Source organism: Spea bombifrons, chromosome 2, assembly GCF_027358695.1.
Source record: "Spea bombifrons isolate aSpeBom1 chromosome 2, aSpeBom1.2.pri, whole genome shotgun sequence".
Lineage (NCBI taxonomy): Eukaryota > Metazoa > Chordata > Amphibia > Anura > Pelobatidae > Spea > Spea bombifrons.
Genome location: NC_071088.1, coordinates 22,762,123 through 22,783,648, shown reverse-complemented (window position 1 = coordinate 22,783,648; position 21,526 = coordinate 22,762,123). Strand labels below are relative to the sequence as shown.

The window sequence follows — 21,526 nt, the reverse complement described above, 5'->3', positions numbered from 1 at the left end:
CCTTGGGACTCTTAAGAGCAAGAAGCCCCTTACCTGCCGATTGCCCCTTCTGCCTTCACACCTTTGCCTTTAAGCGTTTCTTTTTTTTTTGGGGGGGGGGGGATTTGTTAAAGCACCTTTTCATACCTGCCTCCTTTTGCCAACTAAACATGTTGCTTATGAATACTGCCATGGACAGAAACCAGGAATTTGGGAGTGATTGAGGGAAAAGTAATCAACCCAAAAATCTAAGATTAACAAAGTATGAAGCAAAGTTCACTGGATCTGTACATAAAATCTCTATAGAAAGGTTTTCCGTTCCCTGGTTTGCCCAGGCAGCACGGTTTGGCTTGAAAGACCAGCCAGTGGCTTACTGACACACGGAGTAAGAGTCATTTGTGAGTTATTCGCTCACGAAACCAAAAAGGAACCACTGAATCTACTTGTAATCCTTGGGTAGATCAAACTGTCCAATACACATGATTGGAGCTTTAGCTGAACTCACTAATCAGCCCGTTGTGTTTGAAAAAAGCCACATTCTTTTCTGATGTGTCAGCCATCCAAACTAAATGGTTTACATACCTTCCCTGCCAATCCAAAGCTTACCCGCCCGATTTTAATATTAGAACAAGAGAAGAAGAAAAACCCTTTCCAAAGCATTGAACGATACTAAACCCTTCATTTCTCCAGGCCACGATATAGATTTATACGGTGCCAGAAGTACTGATCTATATAGGAACTTCATATAAAATTGTATCTTTTCTTAATTATTCTTTTTAGAAATTGGGGGAACTGGCTCTTTTCCGCCATTCTGTTAATGAAGTAACACAGCACATCATTTTTAAATCCCTTTAATTTCTGCCCTGCTATGGCAACTTTTACGCATACACAACTAAGTCTCAGTCACTTGGTTTGTTTACCCTGCATGAAACGAGATGGCATGTTATTGGAGCCGATGCCAAGCATTCCAGCTAATGACCTCATGTGCCCACGTTAAATGCCCTTTAACCTGCTATTAAATGCCAGAGAAACATACACTACTCAAAGCTCGCGAGCCGGGCCCTCATCACACAATGTATCGGTTTGTCTTCATCTGCCAATTCTAGTTGTCATTCCTCTTGAAAATATTGTATATTCTGTAAGAAGCACTGCATAAATAATGATACCCCAATGAATCACCAAGCTCCCTATTATATTCTAGTGGCCAAAAACAAGCAGCTCTGTATTGGAGGTCCAGAGCCTGTTTGGGATTTTTAGGAAGGCTGGGATTGGGCGGGGGGGGTCTGGGGGTAACATTCAGTACTTGCCTATACGGGGGGGGGGGATCACAGCTACGTTGAATTACAGTGAAATACTAACTTGGCAGACCATAAAACGTCACTAACTGTTCATCCAGGATATTCTATGCAGCTACACTGTACTCCACCATGGAAGCAGGTGAAATAAGCAAATTATTAATGTTATGAGGGCCAATAACCCACTTTATAAGTGTTAGCCAGAGAACACTCTTGTGATATTGCATGAAGCATGCAATATAAGAACACGTCTTAAGACTCATTTTGCACATCCACGTACAAGTGACTCAAACACAATAGGAAACGTTTCATAAATAGGGAAAAGACAGGACAACATGTTATAAACTTATACTCGATGGTAAAAGGCTTCTGATGTCCCTGATAGCCCCTCAAAAGAATGCATAACAACGCTATTACCCGACACAGAAGCCGCTGCCCTTCTTTTCAATGATCTGACTGTTCTTGCCACTGATTGGCTCTTTGAAGCAATCAGTGGTAGGAAAATGCTCCCATTTAAATCAATAGCAGCACTTTCCAGCCACACATGCAGCGTTTACCCCAGCCAGAGCTATAGCTGTATTTTATGGTGTTGCTTCGGACACATTTTGCACAGATGGCAAGGAGTATGAAGAGAAACCGGGCATACTCTAAAGAGATGAGGCCACTTCGACCCAGGTCTTTAACTTTTTACAGCCATGCAACTGGATTAAAACTACTTCATCAAGATTTAAGGCCCAACAAAATCCATATACTGTTTGCGACTATCAATTAAATAATGTAAAATACCGGCTAAGATTACTGAAAAGCCTTTTGGTGAGCAACATTGGGCCCACAACCTCTTCTGATCATCAACTAGTTTACAAAGCAATCTAAGTTCACAATATAGTCCTCTTTTACACAGGTCTATCATATGTGTAATCCCACAAATTTAAAGAATGGCAACCCAGTGCTATCTTACTATAAGACTCAATTTCAGAATCACTCACTTGCAAGAAGAATAATAAAGAAACATAACTGTAAACCCTTGCAGTATATCGCTTATCTGTACAATAATTACTCATACAGCCGTCTCCAGGTAGGAAGGATCTGGGTGGTGTTGTCAAATTTCCCAGAAAGAAAACAAAACATGATTGATAGGAAGGAGAGTAAAAGTTTGAGAGCACTTGCTATATAAAATAACACACAGCAGACACACCTAGGCACCACGACATTGTTTAGCTGGGCAGATCAGGGGCTGAAATAAGGAGGTTAATTCACCTTCCGCAACACAAACAATAGATCTTTCCAGGAAGCCTCATCAATGAAATTCTTTACGAAGCTCATCGTAACAGAACAAAGCAACCTTTAAACCCCAACCAGGTTTGTTAATCCTGGGGGAGACAGTGCCCTCCAACAGATAGCAGCTCTGAGCAGCTCTCAAGCTCCTGGATGATGATGGTGGTGGTAGTGGCTTAGATATTTGTTCTAGCATAACTATGCCACAGAAAGAAAGATATAGATGCGTCATCTAATATCCCACGCACACAGCCAACAAGCCGTGGGAGTCACTAAGATGCCCCATGTGCTTTTGGGGAAACCCCAATGCAAATTCAGGCTCCTCTGCCAGCTCACCACTTATTAAAAATCAAGCACGGTAATATTTTGAACACACAACACAGATAAAATTGAAAAATACTAATTTGCATTAAAAAAAATGGGTCCAACTTCTTTACACCCTGAGGCTCCACAAGTAGCACTGAGTTCCGTGGCAAACTAATACAGTAACAAAATAAAAATTAAACCTTGGTATTTGCGTTAAACCTGGCATAGCAATAAGAACGCTAACCAATGATCACATCCCTCACCGGGATACAAAATAGAACAAAACCATTAAAACACTCATTACAACCCAGACTGGTATTCAATTTCACTTGATACATCGAGCAAATTAGTCTTCCAAGTCTATGTCAACATGGATCAAAAGCCAACAAATACCAGCTAATAAGGAATTAATTGGTTGTTAGAAATGATTCTATTGCATGACAAACAGGAAACAGATACTCACAATTTACTCTATAATAAAGACAGGCAGCAACGCATTAAACATAAAAAAGCCAGATGCATATTATAGAAAAAAAGAACATATTTTAATAATTACAGTCTAAAAATGGCATTTCGTATTTTTTTTTCTTCTATACATGAAGATCATGCATTCACAGCCTCCAGCATGATTACTTGCTGAACACAAAGTATGTATATATATATATATATATATATATATATATACACACACATATATATATATATACACACACACATATATGAGATTTTTCACCAAGGAATTCCATTTGGGAAGGGACAACACGTGTGTGACCGACCATCCAAAGCCACTATACTTCCATTCCCTCTTCACGAAACAGAGCAGCCGGGGACAGGCACAGCTGCAGGACTATTTCTGGAAAGGAAAATAAGATTGTGCGGGCCCGAGTCTAACTGCATCTTCCCCTAAGACAAGTGGATGCGAAGTCAAGCCAGGCAATTTCTCTCTAATCCCACGCTAAAGGAAAACAGAGACCTCTGCACTTCATCTGAATTACCACATTGTAGATTAAAAGATTATTTTCACGTTAAGGCCAGATAACATTTCCATTCAACAGTCTATAGAAACCTAGAAAATAAAAATAGTTTGACAAATATATATTACACACACATACTATCATTCAAAAGTTTGGGGTCACTCAAGAATGCCCTTGCTTTTGAAAGAAAAGCAAATTTTGTCCATTAAAACATGAACCGGACCAGAAATAGAGTGTAGACGTTGTTAATTTTGTAAATGACTATTGTAGCTGGAAACGGGTTTTTAATGGTGTGTAGAGGCTCTTTATCACTCCCATCACTCCTGTGTTCCAATGACACATTGTGTTTGCTTATCCAAGTTTAAGTTCAAAAAGTATAATTGAAGATTAGAAACCCCTTTTGCAATTATGTTACAGCCAGATACTTCCTTGTTTTCCGTGAAAACTGCTAACAAGGTGGAATAATTTGCTGGTCCAACAAAAATGCAACTTTTCCTATTCATCAACTGACCCCCATCAGCGATACACACCCTACTTTCCTCCGAACGAGGACGTATTATCCCTGTACCATGGTGCCCATGGATGTGGCGCAATCCATCCAACCCAAGACTGTGTATAATGAAAGCATGACGCAAGGTAACACCAGTATACGTTTTTCATCAGGGCCCCTTTACCTTATGTAAAGATGTGTCCAGTAGGTTGAGTTTTCCATATGCCAAACTATGTAAAGCACCATGTATACTGCACAAGCTAGATCACTACATGATAATTCTTTGTCCTTGAGGCTGCCTCCGATCTGCTCTTTTTACACGCTACCCAGTGGGGTTTATTCACTAAAGTAAGAGTTGGGATGAGTTGTAGTTTCAGCTTCTTCATCAAATTATACTACACTATGTGAAAAGCCAACCCCAGCTTTTCTTCTGCTGGCCCTGTATAATGTATAGTTCAATCATAGAGATTTCTTCAAAGTCTCCTGACACAATGAATGATACATTACACAGGGAAACCTGCTAACGTGGACCCTTAATAATGAATAGAGACGCGTGAGCGTTAATCTACCTTTTAGTGAATAAACCCCCTGGGGTATCAGTTTATCAGACAGTGGCGGGATGTATTAATCGAATGTGATATTGTCCCCTGAATCATTTTTGCCAGGTTGCACCATAGCTATTTAATCTGTAAATAGATCATTTTAAGAGAAAATAACTTCCATTGAGAAGGGAAAGTCAATTCCTGATTGTGATGAGAGGCTGAGAGCAGCAAATGCTTCATTCCCCTCAGTCTGAAGGTGCCTGGCTGGGCATGATGGGAATTGTCGTCCAACTCCAACTGGCGTGCAAGGGTTGCCCGCTTTCTAACTAACCCAGTTAGTCCCCAGCACTCTCTTTCTCTCCCTCCATCACTCCCTCTCTACCTTGGAGACGTCTCTTCTTTTAGTGCTGTCTCTACTTGCCCGCTGCAGTTTTACTGCTGATACCCACCTCTCTCTACATGCCTAATATTCCCTGTGGCTTCATGTGCGGTCTCCCTCCCTCATACCGGCCGTCTCACTCACGCTCCCATTCACTTTGACCCTCTCTCATTTCTAGTGTTTAGCTCTCTCCCGCAGGGTTTCTGTGACTCGCCAATGCTCCTTTCCCACAAGTCTGAGGCGCCCCACGAGCTTGATAATAAGCCTCCGCGCCGCAGAAAACAACTCACCTGAGTGCAGGTCTGTTTGTGGCTCTACCGGTTGTCCTTAACTCTCTCTCCGGGACAGTCCAGACTCCACTAACTGCGCATGCGCGCCTGGGGACGAGTTCGAGGCGTGGCTGCGACTAGCCCCGCCTCCTGTGACCCTGATGTCAAACACTGACAGTACAGCTAGGGAGAGGCGAGGGCGGGGCTTGTATACATAGGACACAGTGCTGAGTACATCGCACTCGCATAGCGCTGGGCTGGGTACTGTATGTAAGGGCGTTTCAGTGTTTGGACACAAGGCATCCCAGAATTGTACCTTTTAAACTTTATTTAACCAAACCTGCCAGCTGTCCTAGACCTTCAAGGATAATCATAAAAGTTACTTCCTGTCCTATGTACAGTGCTATGGGTCATCACAGCTAGGTTGAACTAATTGATGTTTACATGTGTTTCCACTTTTTCTTTTTTTTTTGTAATATTTATAATTTAATATATACAGCATTTCCTATAGGAAGACTATACAAGTGAGAATGAATTCAATAAAATATACAGTTACATCATTGAAATTGAATTCATAACCTGATATCAATTTACTGTTGTCCTTCTGATTGTTTTTAAACTGTGACCTCATTAATAAGGAATATTCCTAGACCAGAAACTTGCCGTCCTCAGACCTGGGTATGTTTCTTCTCTGAGAAGGGCCGCGCTCGCCTTTTATATAGTTATGTTGCTGCTATTAGCTGATTATTAATTCACACTAGTTCTCGGTATCGCTGAGTTGATAAATGTTCCTCCATTATAGTTCATCTTGAAAATAAACTGCAACCAAATTAATCAGTTGAATGTCATCTGTGTATTAGAATTTAGTAATAGTAAAAGATAAATGTGTGTACTACAGGTTAAGCAACCACAGCAATGACACAATAATCAAAAGTATATATATATATAAACATTTTCAATATTATTACATCTTTAAATTTATCATTTAAGGATGGTAAAAACTTGGAGGTATCCCCCTGGGTGGGTTATAGGCTCGCCATATAAAAGGTTAAAGTGTTCACTGCCTACACTAGGGATGTACTTTATGGACCAAAATGTTCCCCCCGTTAGCGTTCTTACTCGGTTTCGTCTAGTAGGTTTTCAGGGGTTGTTGTGTGACCTCCAAGAATCTTTATTAGGAAGATATCATTGGGCTTACTGAAGATACTGAAAGCTTTGTGATGGGGATTTTAGTAAATACAATATGGTATCAATTACTTCTACAAGCCTTATCATGGACACAGGTCTTCAGGTATGGACATTTTGCCCATCCTTGTAACTAGAGAATCATGGCGTGGAGACCCTGTGTTCCTGCAGTGGAGAACATTAGGTGAAATATCTCAGCAAAAGCCACCACAGAGGACTACAGTCTTTTCTGTCAGGATGGTCCTTCATCCCCTTGTCGCTATGTCTTTGACATGGTTACCAAAACCCAGGTTACCCATACACTGTATAATTATCAGGACATTTTAGTGAACCCCCCCCCTACATTATTTCTATTATCTTTTTCTAAATCTTTTATTTACCAATGACTTATTTAACTACTCATCGGGCAGATTGGTAAAGGAGCATCCACAGATGTGTGCACAAACAATTATCATCACTGCCAAGTCTTGTGATGTAATAATAGTGCTGGCATAGGAGTATACTGCTATGTAACACAAGTGGATATAGAAAGTCAAGTTTGCTTTTAGGTAAACATCTCTCTTTTTTATTAAAAAAATATATAAATAACCAAACAAATAGAGATGGTACGGACAGGGTCACTTTAGTAGGGGCTATTGACCTGATGGAGACCAGGCCTCCTCAGTGAGACACAGTGACAGATCTCAAAAGGCCAGTTGGAGAGATTAGAGCTCTTCCTTGAAAGCAGCCCATTTATGCTACAGTGGTCTGTGTAGACCTCCATATTAGCTTTTCAGAGAGAAGGCATATTGTGTCCTGAACAAAGAAGACATGCCCTGGAGGGGATAAATACTTCTCAACTGTCTGGTTCTGTGAAGGTCAGTCCTGATTGTTGGCCATTATCCTGCCCAGCAGCCCCACTGTCCTGCTATAGTGGGCAGCGGGGATCATGGACTGGTTCGGAAGATCAAACGGATGTAAGAATAGGTTCTACGACACAGAGACAGGAATTGTAAATCTGGAAGTAAACATTGTTGATAAATAGTGATGGTAAATACCTCTTGAACTTTCACCTTGTTTGTTCATCTGTAGACATCGATCTATATATTATGAAACAGGATTTCTCTTTTCATTCTATGCAACGCCCAAGTTATCATCTAGGTTATCAGTGGGTCATATGTAACTTCCAACCTCCAAATTCCATAGGGGTGTGCAGTGCCTAAAGCACTTGGGAAAAAAGTTTGTGACACAGCCGGAAATAGACTTAATTATTCCAGCCGACTTCAATTATAATCCATTTTCTGAAACTGCAATGCAGCCCTGCACGTTGCATGTTTCATTATTTATCTCAGTTATTTACCCCATGCTGTGTCCCTTATGGATGCAATGCTGATTATAATTCCTATTAAAATCAACATCAACCATAACTGAATGGCCATGTTGATGACAAAAGCAACATCTTCTCATTGTGATATCTACCGATTTCTTATTGTGGCTTTGGGTTGGGTATGATTTTGCTACCACCAAAAATACAATTTATAACATTTTTATTCATTAAAATAACTGTAAAAATGTCCTTGCCAACTGCAGCATGTTTGTGGCTGCAGGTCACCCAACGTTACCAGTGGTATCTTAACAAAATCAATCACAATTCAGGACATTATTCTTTACTAAATGTTGTTCAGCAGTGATGTAACATAATGATGTCACTACTCCACACACCTATGACATACATCCACATTCTTTGCTGTGGGGCAGAATATTGGCAGATGTAATTTAACAGCATTTAAGAGTTAATTCTCTCCCATTCCCTGTGTATCATCTTGTCACAAAGGACTACAGAAGATAGATAGATAGATAGATAGATAGATAGATAGATAGATATACATATCGTATATTTGGCCTCAAACACTATGCATAATAATATTTAGACATATTTTTAAAAAACATACAAGTTCATGTAGTAATTTGAAAAAACTACTAATTGGATTTTTTAGGCAAAAAACACCCCTTAATGTTTCCATTTTGTCTCAAAATATTAAACTGATAAACAGAGGCAAAGGAATGAAGAGATTGCAAGTTGTTAGTTTTTATAGCATTATGGGGGAAGTTAACATGACGTTACCTGATTTAGTGTTCTAAATTTTCAGAGGTCACGTTTCCTGAAGAACATGCAAGCATACTTGCCAATATTTTTTGTATCCTGCTGCCTGGATATCAACCCAATGTCACGACCAACATGACATCAAGCTGCGTCTCCACCCTGGGGTGTATCTGGTGCCCCTACAGCTCCCATGCAAGCACAAAACATATGTGGTTCGGCATATCAACAGGAAGGAGAATGTCTCCCTCTTAAAAAATAATGAAATATAATTATTAAAAAAATTATTATATTTTTGATTAAATAAATACCTAAAGGGAACTCCATATGATATCACTATGTCATCATCAGGCCCACTAGCTTTGAGAGTATCAAAAAGTCAAGTAGGAGGAAAAAAAGAAAAGCATAAAAAATCAAACAGTAAAATAAATACTTATAGGGAACGACTGGTGACAGGACCCGTGTAGTCACTAAGAGAGACTATTGGGGTCTAGGGTATAGATTTGCATACGGTGAGCAAAATTGTTTTTTTTTTCCAACATTCTAATAGTTTTGGAGTTTTATGGGTTTTAAAGTAAGATATTGTATCTCAGATGAGCTAGGTAGCAAAAAGTTCCACAATGTATAGCGTAGGCTTGATTGCGTTAGTATACTTGTGGTTTGGGTAGCAGGGGGTTTCTCTGGTCCTTCACATATTATGTTTTTTCCCTGTTCACATATTGTGGACACTGGTGGTCTCAATCCTGCCGATTTTCAGTGTTTGTTTTGCCAGAAAATTGGCATCAAAATGTTTCCAGCAAGAAATTAGGACAGACCTGACGGTGTAAACTCAGGATGAGAGTGTTAAGGTGACCTTATAACAGTGCGGACATACGAGCGCTCAACAGGACAGGTGGCATCTGCCTGTAGCAGTAACTAAAGACATCATGGAGAGCGCTGCTGGAAGCCATATTTCTAAACTGAGATTCAGAACAGGCCCCATGCCGGATTCAGAATCAGGGCCCTTGTCTTCATATTAAATTCAGGTTATACAGGAGGCTGTGTGTAGTATGTGAAGCTTTATAGTTGCCCATGTCCCTTTGCTAGAGGATGTAGACATAAGCAATGTGGTTAATCCCCATGGTGCCATAAACCAGCAGAGGCATCACCAATGATTGGGACAAACAGATGAATAAAAAATCCCTTTGAGGCTATTTGTGGGATTGATATCATTGAATCACATCAATGATAGACATAAAGCTATATATATATATATATATATGCAGCCGATGTCATAAATATTATTTTACTAATCCTTCCTTTGCTGAGGGCAGCAGCAGAGTATATTGCGCATTGTATGCAGTGTAGGACATTATGGGTTTTTGGACAATTTATGGTAAGCACCTAGTGAGGGATTTTCCCGTTTTCTCAAATTAACTGTAAACTCTAGTGAGCAGCAGCAGCAGCCTACATACCATATGTCTTTGTTCAATTAAATGTCATTATTACACAAAACTTCCATTGTAAACCACTGCAGAATCTGCTAGAACAATATAATTAAAATATTATTATTATTATTTCATATAGCATTATCATAATTATGTATACAAAAATACGTGATAATGTGTGACTACATGGAGAGTCATAGGAAATCATAGGAAATCATAGGAAACCTGGAAAGGTAGGGACTATTAGAAAATCTTAGGAATGCTGGTCACCTGAATGAGGAAGATCTTACATGGCAATAAGCCCCAAACCTGTCCATAGGGCAGAGACAGGAGAGGTAAATAATTATGTGGTAGATTTGTGAAACATAGGCTTTACAGCATTTTACTGGGAATTCTGATGTATCAATAAGATGCTATAAGATTTGTTGTCATAAACATATATTTTTAAATGTTAAGACCCAAAAGAGTTACAAAACAGTACACTCCATAGACATATGGAATTCAGCATTTTTTCCTGGCAGCCAAATGGGTTAAAGAAACACCCATTGTTCTTTTGCTTCGGAATCCCAGTTTAACATGTGTTACACCGGTTTACAATTACAGGAGATAGGAAGTTCTGGCTGTACTCTGATTAGGGAAATATGCCAGCACCAAGAGTGAACCACATAATACAACAAACTATGCCACCTTCCCTTTATATTTTCATTCTATAGCAAAATGTCAGGGGGGGGGACATCTGACCTACATGCAGTATAGATTTTTTTAACCCTTTGAGTGTTGCTGGGGCTTGATAGAGTGTTCACCATATTGGCCAATGAGCTCATTGCAGACTTTAATGGTTAAGAATGCTGTACAACGTTGGTGTAGTTATTGGAGACACATCTGCATAGATTTTGCTGTTTGTAAGGATTATATTTTCACTGTTTAAACCCTATAGGAGTATTAAAATACTCATAGTATGAAGCCACACATTATTCTCTATGATACAAAAAAATAACAGCAGTAACATATTAATCAAACACGTGATGCATGAATAAAGCTACTACATCTCTCAAATACAATGTGATGTACAAATGATGTTGCATAATCTACAAACTCTGTAAACTATACACAATAAAATGATTGCTACTGTAACAGCGTATTTTTGTCTGATACCAGATGGATGCTGTGAATAAGAATGCTTTCCTGATTTCAATAACAATATTAAATGATGGCTTGTTCTTGGACTAAAAACTTGATAGCTTTAGTAAGCAGTCCTAGGTGGAGCCGCTATTGAGGATCATCAAGTCCATCAAACATAGCTAGACCAGGGTCTGGTAGCTGAGGCCCTCTGCTGTTGCTGGGTCAAAGTATTAACTAACCTTAAAAAGTCTCTAACAGCCAAAGAACAAGCCCCACTTTATACAAATTCTGTTCATTTTAGGTTGTAAATGCTCAATAACCTCAATAAAAATCTCAGCAAAAACCTCAATAATTAGGAATGCATTCTTGGTAAAATACAGTACATGCTACATCAACATTGATTGGAACAAAATAATAATAACCAAACTAGATGTGCAAGCCACCAGACAACAGAGAAGTTATATGAACACATCCTTACATTTTTGCAGTTCGAGCACACAAATTCCCCATCCTGGTTGACCAAGCGGATAATCTCTCCTGTGGGAACACACTCAATCTTGAGCTCCATCATTTCATGAGAAGCAGAAGCCAGCCTTACAACATCCAGAAAGGGGATTGCTGGGTTGTTTGGGGTACCAGGTTTAGCATATGCTCCTCTCCACTTTACCAACCAACTGTATGGTGTGGACTAGAACTAGATGATTTTAGGGAAGTTAAGGAAGGACTGGAAAGCTCGTTTGTCAGGGAACGCTATTTTAAGTGGATAATCCGGAATTATATGTTTATACAAAGTCAAGGTGAGAATGCTGACAACAATGAAAGTTCAAGAGTATTTTTCCAGGAGGTCAGAGTTGGTTCCTCAAAATGTCAAGGCTCCTAGAAGCTGCTAATTTATGCCCTTGCTTATTATGGTAAACTTAAGAAAACTTCAACAGTCCCTGTTGGGGCACCTTTAGAGGTCAAACTACATTAGATACAATATGAGCGCAGCTGGCATAAGGCCATGGGTATTGAATGTTACACCTAATACGCATACACTCAGGATCCTTACATTTTTAAAGGAAAGGTGAAAAGTTCATTTCTGCACGACACGAATAAAGTACTTTAAAGCTTATATCAACCATCTATATATAGATCTATTTAAAATTGCTGTATATTTGTTGAAAATGTTTTAGAAACATCCAGCATTTTGTTTGCACGAGTATTTCCTTTATACGAGGCTTAGCATCTGCATAAGCACTTCTATAAAAACACTTAATACAAAGTATACATCCTATACTTCCCTGTATCCCCTTAATAAAGGGTTGGTTTTAGCCAACATATTTATTGTCTAATTGAATATTAGATGACGTGTTTTTACACAATGACATATGGAGCAAATGACCAACAAAATATGCCAATATCATTAGAGAGTGTTTAAATTGTTTAATTTGTGAATAGTGTTTTATTTAGAAAAGGTATGCTTTGCTTGTTGTCATAACTATTATTATGGATGATACATTTTGGTATGCAAGCTGCGAAAGCCTGGCAGGTTTTAGTTGAATTCTCTTAAATATCTTGTTTAAACAAAGAATATGTACCCTAGCACTCCAGATTTTTAGGACTCCTGGCTATCGGAAAATATGCCTAAAACGGTAGGGTTAGGGGGGAGCTTTTCAATGGGTAACCAGATAAACCTATACGTTTTTAGCGTATTGCTGTTATTGTGTTATATAACGTTATCTTGTCCAGATCAATTATGTTATGTTATATTAGGTAATGGTAAATCATGTCCCAAAAAGAACAACATATATTTGTTCAATTTTTTGGGCAAGAGGGTCTGACGGTAGAGGGCATTGGCATTCTGAAGCAGTATTTGATATTTCATCACACACATATATATATATACACTTAAATATATGGAAATAACTATATGGAAACTTATCCAATTAATTTGTTACCCAGAAAAATAGTTATATGGAGTTGGATTCCACTTAGCAGTTCCACCTTGCTTATTAACTATTATACGGCTCTGAAAGAAGTCAAGTGAAGTACATGTTTTAATTATGGTAAAACAATGGAACACAGTTGCTAATTAAGATTTTAAGATAATTACCACCTAGCACAAGAACAACCTATGATTAAGAAAAAAGGTTTACTGCTGGCTGATTGTTCATTTGAGAGATACAGCACACTCACAAACATATATCCATGCCATTATTTGCATCTCACTATAGAGAAGTTAGCAATTTAGTTCCACACCAAAGTGGAGATGCTGTCCTGAACACCTAAACCAGGATTACTGATTAATCCCAAAGTATGTTGTCTGCATGTGAATTCTAGTACACACACTGGTGGTATACAATCTGCTGAGCAGATACAACCGTACAATAAACAAATGATTGCTGAAAATTAAGGTGGCAATAACTCGAAAGCCCTCAGTTGTTCACTCTAAAAATAGAGAAAAAAACAAGGAAAATCATATCATAAGTAAAGTTGAGGGACTGTTTCCTGAATCAGCGTATTGGAGGATATGTACACCGTGGGTGTGAGCTTAACCTCTGCACTGTAACATATTTTTGTTTATAGATAAAGCACTGGCGAATTTTGTGCTTTAATTCATTTTTCTTCTATTGCTTTAAGCATTTGGTTTATTGTACCCTTAGACGTGATTTTATGGAGGTGCTGGCCTACGTTTAACCAAAAGCAGCACCCACAAATGCCCCCAGACCTAAATTGTCTTTGTCCCACTGCCTGTTCCCTTCGTGCAGAACAATGGGAAATTACATCACCTGCTGGTGCCCCAGGTCACATGGACGCCAAGCAGTCCATTAAGTTTCTGCCCACCAGGAGGTCACCCAAATGGACAACCTGCTCCTGGTAATGTCAAATGAGTTCAAACGCCCATTGGTCTGCCATAGGTCTCCTTCTTCGCCAGTCTACACTTTGTGGACCTCCTACACCAGGTAGTAAGTATTAATAAAATATAAAAATATTTTCTCTTCCGTTTTGTAAGAGCAACCGAAATTCCCTAATAAGTCTGGCCATACCAATGGTCAAACTTCACCCAGACAGTGTCCTCTGACCTTGACATTTTTGGAATGAAATATAAAGTTTGTGACATTGCGTTAGTGTAGTATTAAATGTTGCTGAAGGGTAATCATTGAATACCTTGGATCATCCTTCAGTAAATGACTCTTGCAATAACAATGCTAAGCTTCTCCTAACAAAATATTGTGCTGGACAAACTCTAAACTTAACTTTAACAGTGTGTCTCTTTGTCTAAAAGCTTTAATGGGTTGCATTGTTGGAAACAAATGTAGAGTAAAAGTTACATATTTTCAACCCTGAGAATTTTATCTAAAACTTTTGTATATCTGCAGTGATTATATCTTTATTAACCAGCCTCATTAGGCTTAAATTAAATTATTTGGATTCCAGCCTTGCAGTGCCATTTGATTATCATTGCTGATTGTCCTGGCTTCCTGTTTTCTGTAAATTTAGACATAACCGAAGCATTGAGAAAATGAGTTAGATATTGCAAACAGTTTAGAATTATTTCAAACAGCCTGGGTCATATATGAAAATCCACCCTCGAAACACTATCAGAATTGTGATCTGAACATACTGATGGGCTGCAATATAACAATGCAAATGTTGGAGCTTGACTCAAACTAATTTGAAGCACACAAGACCTTGAAGTTTCTGCACGGCAAGAGAAGACTATTAAAGAGTTCATCCCATGAGGGTGTGGGAATTCCAAAAATATACCATCACATTTTTCTGTTATTTATTTGATTATTTGGCAGATTAGAAACAAAAATGCAACCAACATTTAATTGCTTCAGAGCTTTCCCAGTGTCCTAGATGAGTAGAACTGCCACCTTAAAAATACACAGCTCAATCACTAATACTAAAAGACATATCTTTCCACTGGACCCCTACCCACCCCAAGAAGATTTAAATGAAATTAAATAAATAAAAATAAAGCCAATTGGTCAGGGCTGGGAGTACAGTATAGATACTCGGGCAGGAATCAGACCAGGGGGTCAGGATGGGCAGCTAAGAATTAAGGTCAAAACATTCAGACATAACATCTTAGCCTTGTTATCATAGAATAAACTGTTAGTAAGGTCAAAGACATATGGCACTCGGGCACCTACATTATCTGGTGGTTGCTGTGGATACACGAAAATATTATAATTTCCTGTTTTCAATTGGAAATATACATAGCAGGTACAAAAGGTGAGCAGGCATCTGGAAATAGGTAAATGTGACAAAGAGGTGCAATGTATTAATTCTAAAGAGGGCCTCGAAGAAGGGACTGTGCCTAAAGAGGGACACATGGTAAATACGTAATAGCCTTGTGCTCTTTTTTGCCCGGGTAGCACTGTCTCGCCATGATAAATATATGATGGTGTATATACATTTTTTCCCTAAATGCTATTTATATTCTTTGTGGGAAATGTAACTCATATTTTGAGCTGTGCCGTCTATGGCCTCAGATTAAAGGTAGATAGTTTCATCCCCATGTCATAATAAGGGCCGAGCAAGGAAGTGATGTGGAAGCAGACAATAGCTCTTATCTGACAGTAGCTTTAAGATTCTAAGCTATTTCCTGTTTATACTCTAAACACAGAAATACTGTTTATCACATAGTAGACAAGATTAGAAACATCCAGTGCTCAAGCTAAATAGGGAAAGTGGAAGCTAATGAAATATTGCATGATAAACTTGCTTCCTTTTCTAATTAAAACGACATGACAGTTCACCACCCTTTCGTACCCTCTGCTGTATAATGAAGCTCCTTTACTCTACTCCAATGAAGACGCACCAGAACAGCTTGCTCTTTCCCTCACACCCTAAATAGTATGTAACCTACTGTTTACACGTATTAACAAAAAGCACTCTAAAGATTTACTGCACTGGAAACTTCCAGTCTTTCTCCCTAGTGGTCCCAGATACCAATTTAAAACCTAAACAAAGTTTTAAGGCAGCTTTCAGTTTTAGAGGAATCACCATGTAGATCATGGGAACAGGAAGTTAAGATGGCTGCTCCCATGGTATATACATAAACAATGGGTTATAATACATATTTATTGCCTATGGTAAGCTATAAACACTGTTACATATGTTTATTTAGTGTACTGAGCTGTAAAATGTAGGATTTGGGGAAACTGAAAAACGTAGTTAAATATTGGATGATGGGCAAATACCTCTAGACCAATGTTCTGGGTTGATCACTTTCTAAGCTAATTTATCCCCCTGACATCCCAGGCACATCAATTAAAACATGGAGTGGAAGGGAGAGGGTCTGATTTGTTCAAAATAAAAGGGAGCTCATAGGAAAGAAAGTGAGAACACATGCATCAATTTGGTAAAATACACTGAAGACATTTTCACATATTGCTGACCAGACCATAAGTCTATACATCCATCATACTGTAAGGCAGTTGGGTTGGTCAACAATATGTAAAAATGAAATGTGTCCTGGAAAACATGGCCTATATGGTCACCCTAAAGTCTAGGCAAAAAGGTCTCCAGCATACATTAAAAATGTTTCTTTAAAAGACCTATAGTAGGCTATTACAGTTACATTGCCAATGAAAATGAATTGTTCAACTTGCTCAGAGTAGAAACTAGTACCCAGAGACAGATACAGGATGATGACAGCGGCTGGCACCAGAGATGGCTGATATGAGGCACAGGAACAAGCCAGGACTGGTAATATGAGCAGAAACATCAGAAACAAGCCAAATTAAAACATGAAATCAGGGTCACAAGAGCAAGCGGGGTCTGGTACAGTTCAGCATGATCGTTAGGAACAATGCCAAATCAGAAGTCGTAAACAAGATCACAGGAACAAGCCGGGTCTGGTAATGAGGAGCATGATTGTCAGGTCGGGAACAAGCCAAATCAGAAGATGGAATCAAAGCCACAAAAGCAAGCCGGGTACATAGTAGGAACAAACTGGATCAGCACGCAAAGATACACCTGCAAAGGTCAAGGAAAAACTAACAGCTCATAGTTTAAATAGAAAAACACACCAGGAAATTAGGTCACCAGGAGGTAAAATGGGTTAAAAGAAAGTGGAAAGTAATGCCATGCGTGCACATGTGACTGAAGTGCATACGCTCTACGCCGAATGGTCACAAAGTTGCGTACAGTGAGAAAGGCCTAGAATCAGAGGAGAGTAGTAGCCAATGGTCTTATGCTCCATGACCACAGAGCTGAGGTCTGACAATATTAATGCACAAATGCAGTGGGGTAACTACAGAGGCCCCTGTGACCACTTGTTCTTGTCTCCTCGTGCCGATTCAAGATTGTTCACAAAGGTCAGTAGGTCTCTTTCTAAACACTTTTAAACTGGCACGGAGAGACAGGAACCCAGCAGCATCACTTTGCATGGATGTCAATACATAAGTGTATCTGAGCATGGATGGTTTTGTGGTGCAATAAGATATTCTAGCCCACATTCTAGACATACTGGTTTTCACATGAGAGTCTAGGTTTTCAGGCACTATCCTAGGTAGCTGCCACACTGGCCCTCAGATCAAACTGGCCCAGAGAAGGGAAAAATCAGCTGAGGGTGATGCTGCAATGCATCTAGCATTTTTTTTACATGTAGACCAGCTATAAAATTTCAAAGGTAAACTCAGATTAAAAAGATATTCAAATTGGATCTACTCTATTGTTCCCCTGAACAGACCTCAACATTCAATAAACTTTGAAATGAGGCCAGATAGCAAAAAATATATACCGGTATTATTATTACAGGCCTCGGATCTTTGACTTATAAGTAAATTGGTGATTTTGAACCTGGAATGACAGTATATCCACTTGTTGAAGTGCAAAGTAGGTCACAAAATACTTAACCAGGCAAATGGTGAGTGAAGAGAATTGTATATTTTCTGGGCTTAAATGCAAAATCAAATAAACCTATGAGAGGCCAAAATGTATGTCTGGGGTTGCTGTGTTCCTCATGCAAGGGAGGCTTGCCATGCATTTTATGACTGGACTGCCGTGATGGATGGGAGCAGTCTGACATGCTGATGGAAGGAGAGGTCTCCTCTGGTGGAAGTGAGCAAAAAACTATGATGCCCCTGTCCAGTAGGCACCTTCTTATAGAGCAGGCTATTTCAGTGCTGTCCGTTCTCAGTCTGAGATGGGGCTCCCATTTTGGTTTTCTAAACTAATAAATGTTTTATTAATACAGAGTAACAATAGATCTTTAATGGTTTAACATGGTTTCCTATCATAAAAAACCCTGCTTTCACAGAGATGCTGTTATGGTAGATGATGTGCTGGCATTTGCTCATACATTAGCATACTTGCTTGATTATAAGATGACCCCCGAAACTTTGGATCTAAATGAAAGAAAAAAGAAAAGGCTTGAGGATAACATGACACGATTTGTTTTGCCACTGACTCATACGCACACTTACACTCTGCCGCTCACTCATACGCACACTTACATTCTGCCACTCACTCAGTAGGGACTGGATTGAGCAGAAGCTTTTGTCAATTGGCTAATACAGGTAGAACATCAAGTGCTCATTGATTCACAGCCTGTTACAGTATACAATTTATAAAGATTTCTTCAGGTAAAATGTTGTAGACTATAGCCGAGCTGGCCCTTACATGGGTCCTGGTAGGTCCATGGCATCCAGGCGGCACTTTAACAAGGTATGTCCTTTCAGGTTGATTTGTGGAAAATGAGAAGCGTTTATGTACCGCTCTCTCTCCGCAAATCTATCTGCATTATTCTGGCCATACCGTGCACTTCCCCAAAAGAGCAGAAGATAATGATAGTATGATCACTTTTGTGAGGTCATAGAATAAATAGAGGACAAAGTAGATCAGAAAATGCAGGGAGAATGGAGAGCTTTCAAAATTATAGATTTGAACCCATATGGGAAAACAATGTTACCATTGCTTTAATGATGGCATAGAACTTTGCTTGCATGTCCTTGTTGTGCACCTATATTTTAGAGGTCTGTTTACAACTTAGACGATCCTTGGAGACCCAATTTTTTCAGTGCCAGAAGTATGTGATCACCATGGTAACCAATCACGGTAATCACTTTGTTCACATGACAAGCTTGATCCTTCAGCATCAGCTTTGTCTGTAAGTCGGATTCTCTCCCTTGATCAACTGCAATTCTCACTTTTTTGTTTGGGGATGGGCTAGTGATTGTTGAGTGGGCAAAATTAGGGCTGGCTTACTGTTTGGTGTGGATAATAAATACATGGTTCACTGTGTGGAATTTAAAGGGCCTAACTTTAAGTGGGTTTTTGTTCAGAAGTTATATACACATATCCTGTACAATGTTGCATGTTGTAAGAGCTGATATTCATCCCCCTCATTTTTTATTGATTTCATTTCATTGTCAGAGACTTAAATCTGTTTGTTTTGTCTTCAGAGAACCACATGATTAACTTTAATTAGTACACATTTCTCCCTTGAGCTTTTATTTGTGGGATGTGTCATTGTTGGAAAAACTAAGGAATTCTAACTGGGTGGGAATCGTGCAAATGGCAAAAATAACAGCGGAAATCAACACCGTACATTACATAATGTAGACATGAGGTCAGTTTATATATTAATGACACATTTCAGAACCCTTGTGATTTGAGACACATGGATCTGGGCTTTTTAACTTAATTATACAGCCAGACAGATTATTAACATTTAAAAAGTAACAGTCTAATATATTAGACGTGTCCAATTCAGACCGTAAAGACTGCAGTCTGCGGTTTTAGGACTGCTTAACATGTAAATAATCATCATTGTATCGCAGTAAGCAATGTTTTGGGCATCTGCGGCAAGTGTCAACTTCAGTTCAAAGGACACTCCAGGGATATTCTGCAGAATGCCTCTATGCATTTGCAAAGGGAGGGGGGGGGGCAAAAATAAATGTAGATTAGTTAGAACATTACTTAAGAGTCTTTGCATTTATTTGCAAAGAAAAAAGGATTTCCTTTTGCTAGAAGTTATCTTTCTGACATACGGTATATACACCAAATGACACCAGATGTATAATTCCATTTACATGTTTTTCTATTGTGTAAATCTGGGATGAAGCGACCAGAAGGCTAAATTATTAATGTGTCTGAGATATTCTGAATTTACAAATATATTCAGGATTAACCATGGGTTTAATGGTGACGTGTGACACACCCAAACCCATTTAGACTATAAACCCATAGCGACCTCTAGTGGCCAGTCCGGTGTATTATCTTTCTCAGCATGTGTGCCAACATTTCAACAATACATATTACAGGGAAACTAAACTTTTTCATCATGTAGTCACATCTCAGGAGTAGTCTATATAGTAAGACAATTCTCTAGTGCATGCACAGTTCTTTGAAATATGAACTCTGTGTGCAAATATCTCTCGGGTTTGGGAGAATAGGACAGATTCTCTCACCAGGGACTTCCACATCAAAGAAAATGACAAATATCCTACACAAACAGACTTATTACTAATAGTTCCTGGAAAACCTTTATAGGCTTTAGCTATTCGCAATTGGGATTTTTTTTTAAAAGTGCTGCTGAATTTAACATATTTGTAATGCGATGCCGTATTAGATTCTGTTGAACTGCCAAATACTTAGAACTTTTTTTTTTTTTTTTAGGATATTAGATTAAATCATGGTTTATGTTTAATATACTACAAAATGTTAAACATTAATGTTTTGTGTAAGTGGAACAGCACCTTTAAAATGTAGTTATTCTAGGTAATTTAACGTAGAGCTCAGAATTGAAATTGACAGAGTAATACGGGTCCCAAGTCAGTCCTCTTCTAAAGGTAAGTATGTTTCTTCTGAGTACTTTAATATACGTTCTTTGTTGGCTGGGTTATATGAGACACTAGACTGCCGCTCTAAGGATTAAAAATAGTTTGTTGCGGTGACCAGAAAATGTGAGTCACAAAAGGGAGCCGGTTCCCAGTGTGTCTGAGATGAGTAAGCAGAGCAGTATGTGCTGCCGATCACATGCATTCCTCTGAAAGAACAAATACGCGGACAGGGCCTTTCATCGTGTGGCTGGAAAACCCTCGACTTCAGCAGCCACAAGTTTAGTTTTTTTTGTTTGTTTGTTTGTTTTTTTTTAGAACACAGCACAGTATTTAGGAAAATCACGCATTATTTTTTTTCCCTTTTACTTAAAGACTAGATATTATAAACCTTTTTAACAATCACAAGAAGAAAATACGCCTG

At 38.9% G+C, this 21,526-nt stretch overlaps 1 protein-coding gene across 2 annotated transcripts in view; it reads right to left on the bottom strand.

Moving 5' to 3' along the window:
* The window catches only part of MYO1C (myosin IC), a 65,305-nt gene extending 53,359 nt beyond the window's left edge, over window positions 1-11,946 (bottom strand). Inside the window, exon 1 of one of the 2 annotated variants that reach the window (XM_053457126.1) lies at window positions 11,802-11,946. In XM_053457126.1, the coding sequence (XP_053313101.1) occupies window positions 11,802-11,894 (93 nt within the window). In that variant the 5' untranslated portion in view covers window positions 11,895-11,946. Of the gene's footprint in view, window positions 1-5,530; window positions 5,609-11,801 lie in introns of those variants that run through there. The other variant, XM_053457128.1, reaches the window with a different exon arrangement.
* Between the last annotated feature and the right edge of the window lie 9,580 nt (window positions 11,947-21,526).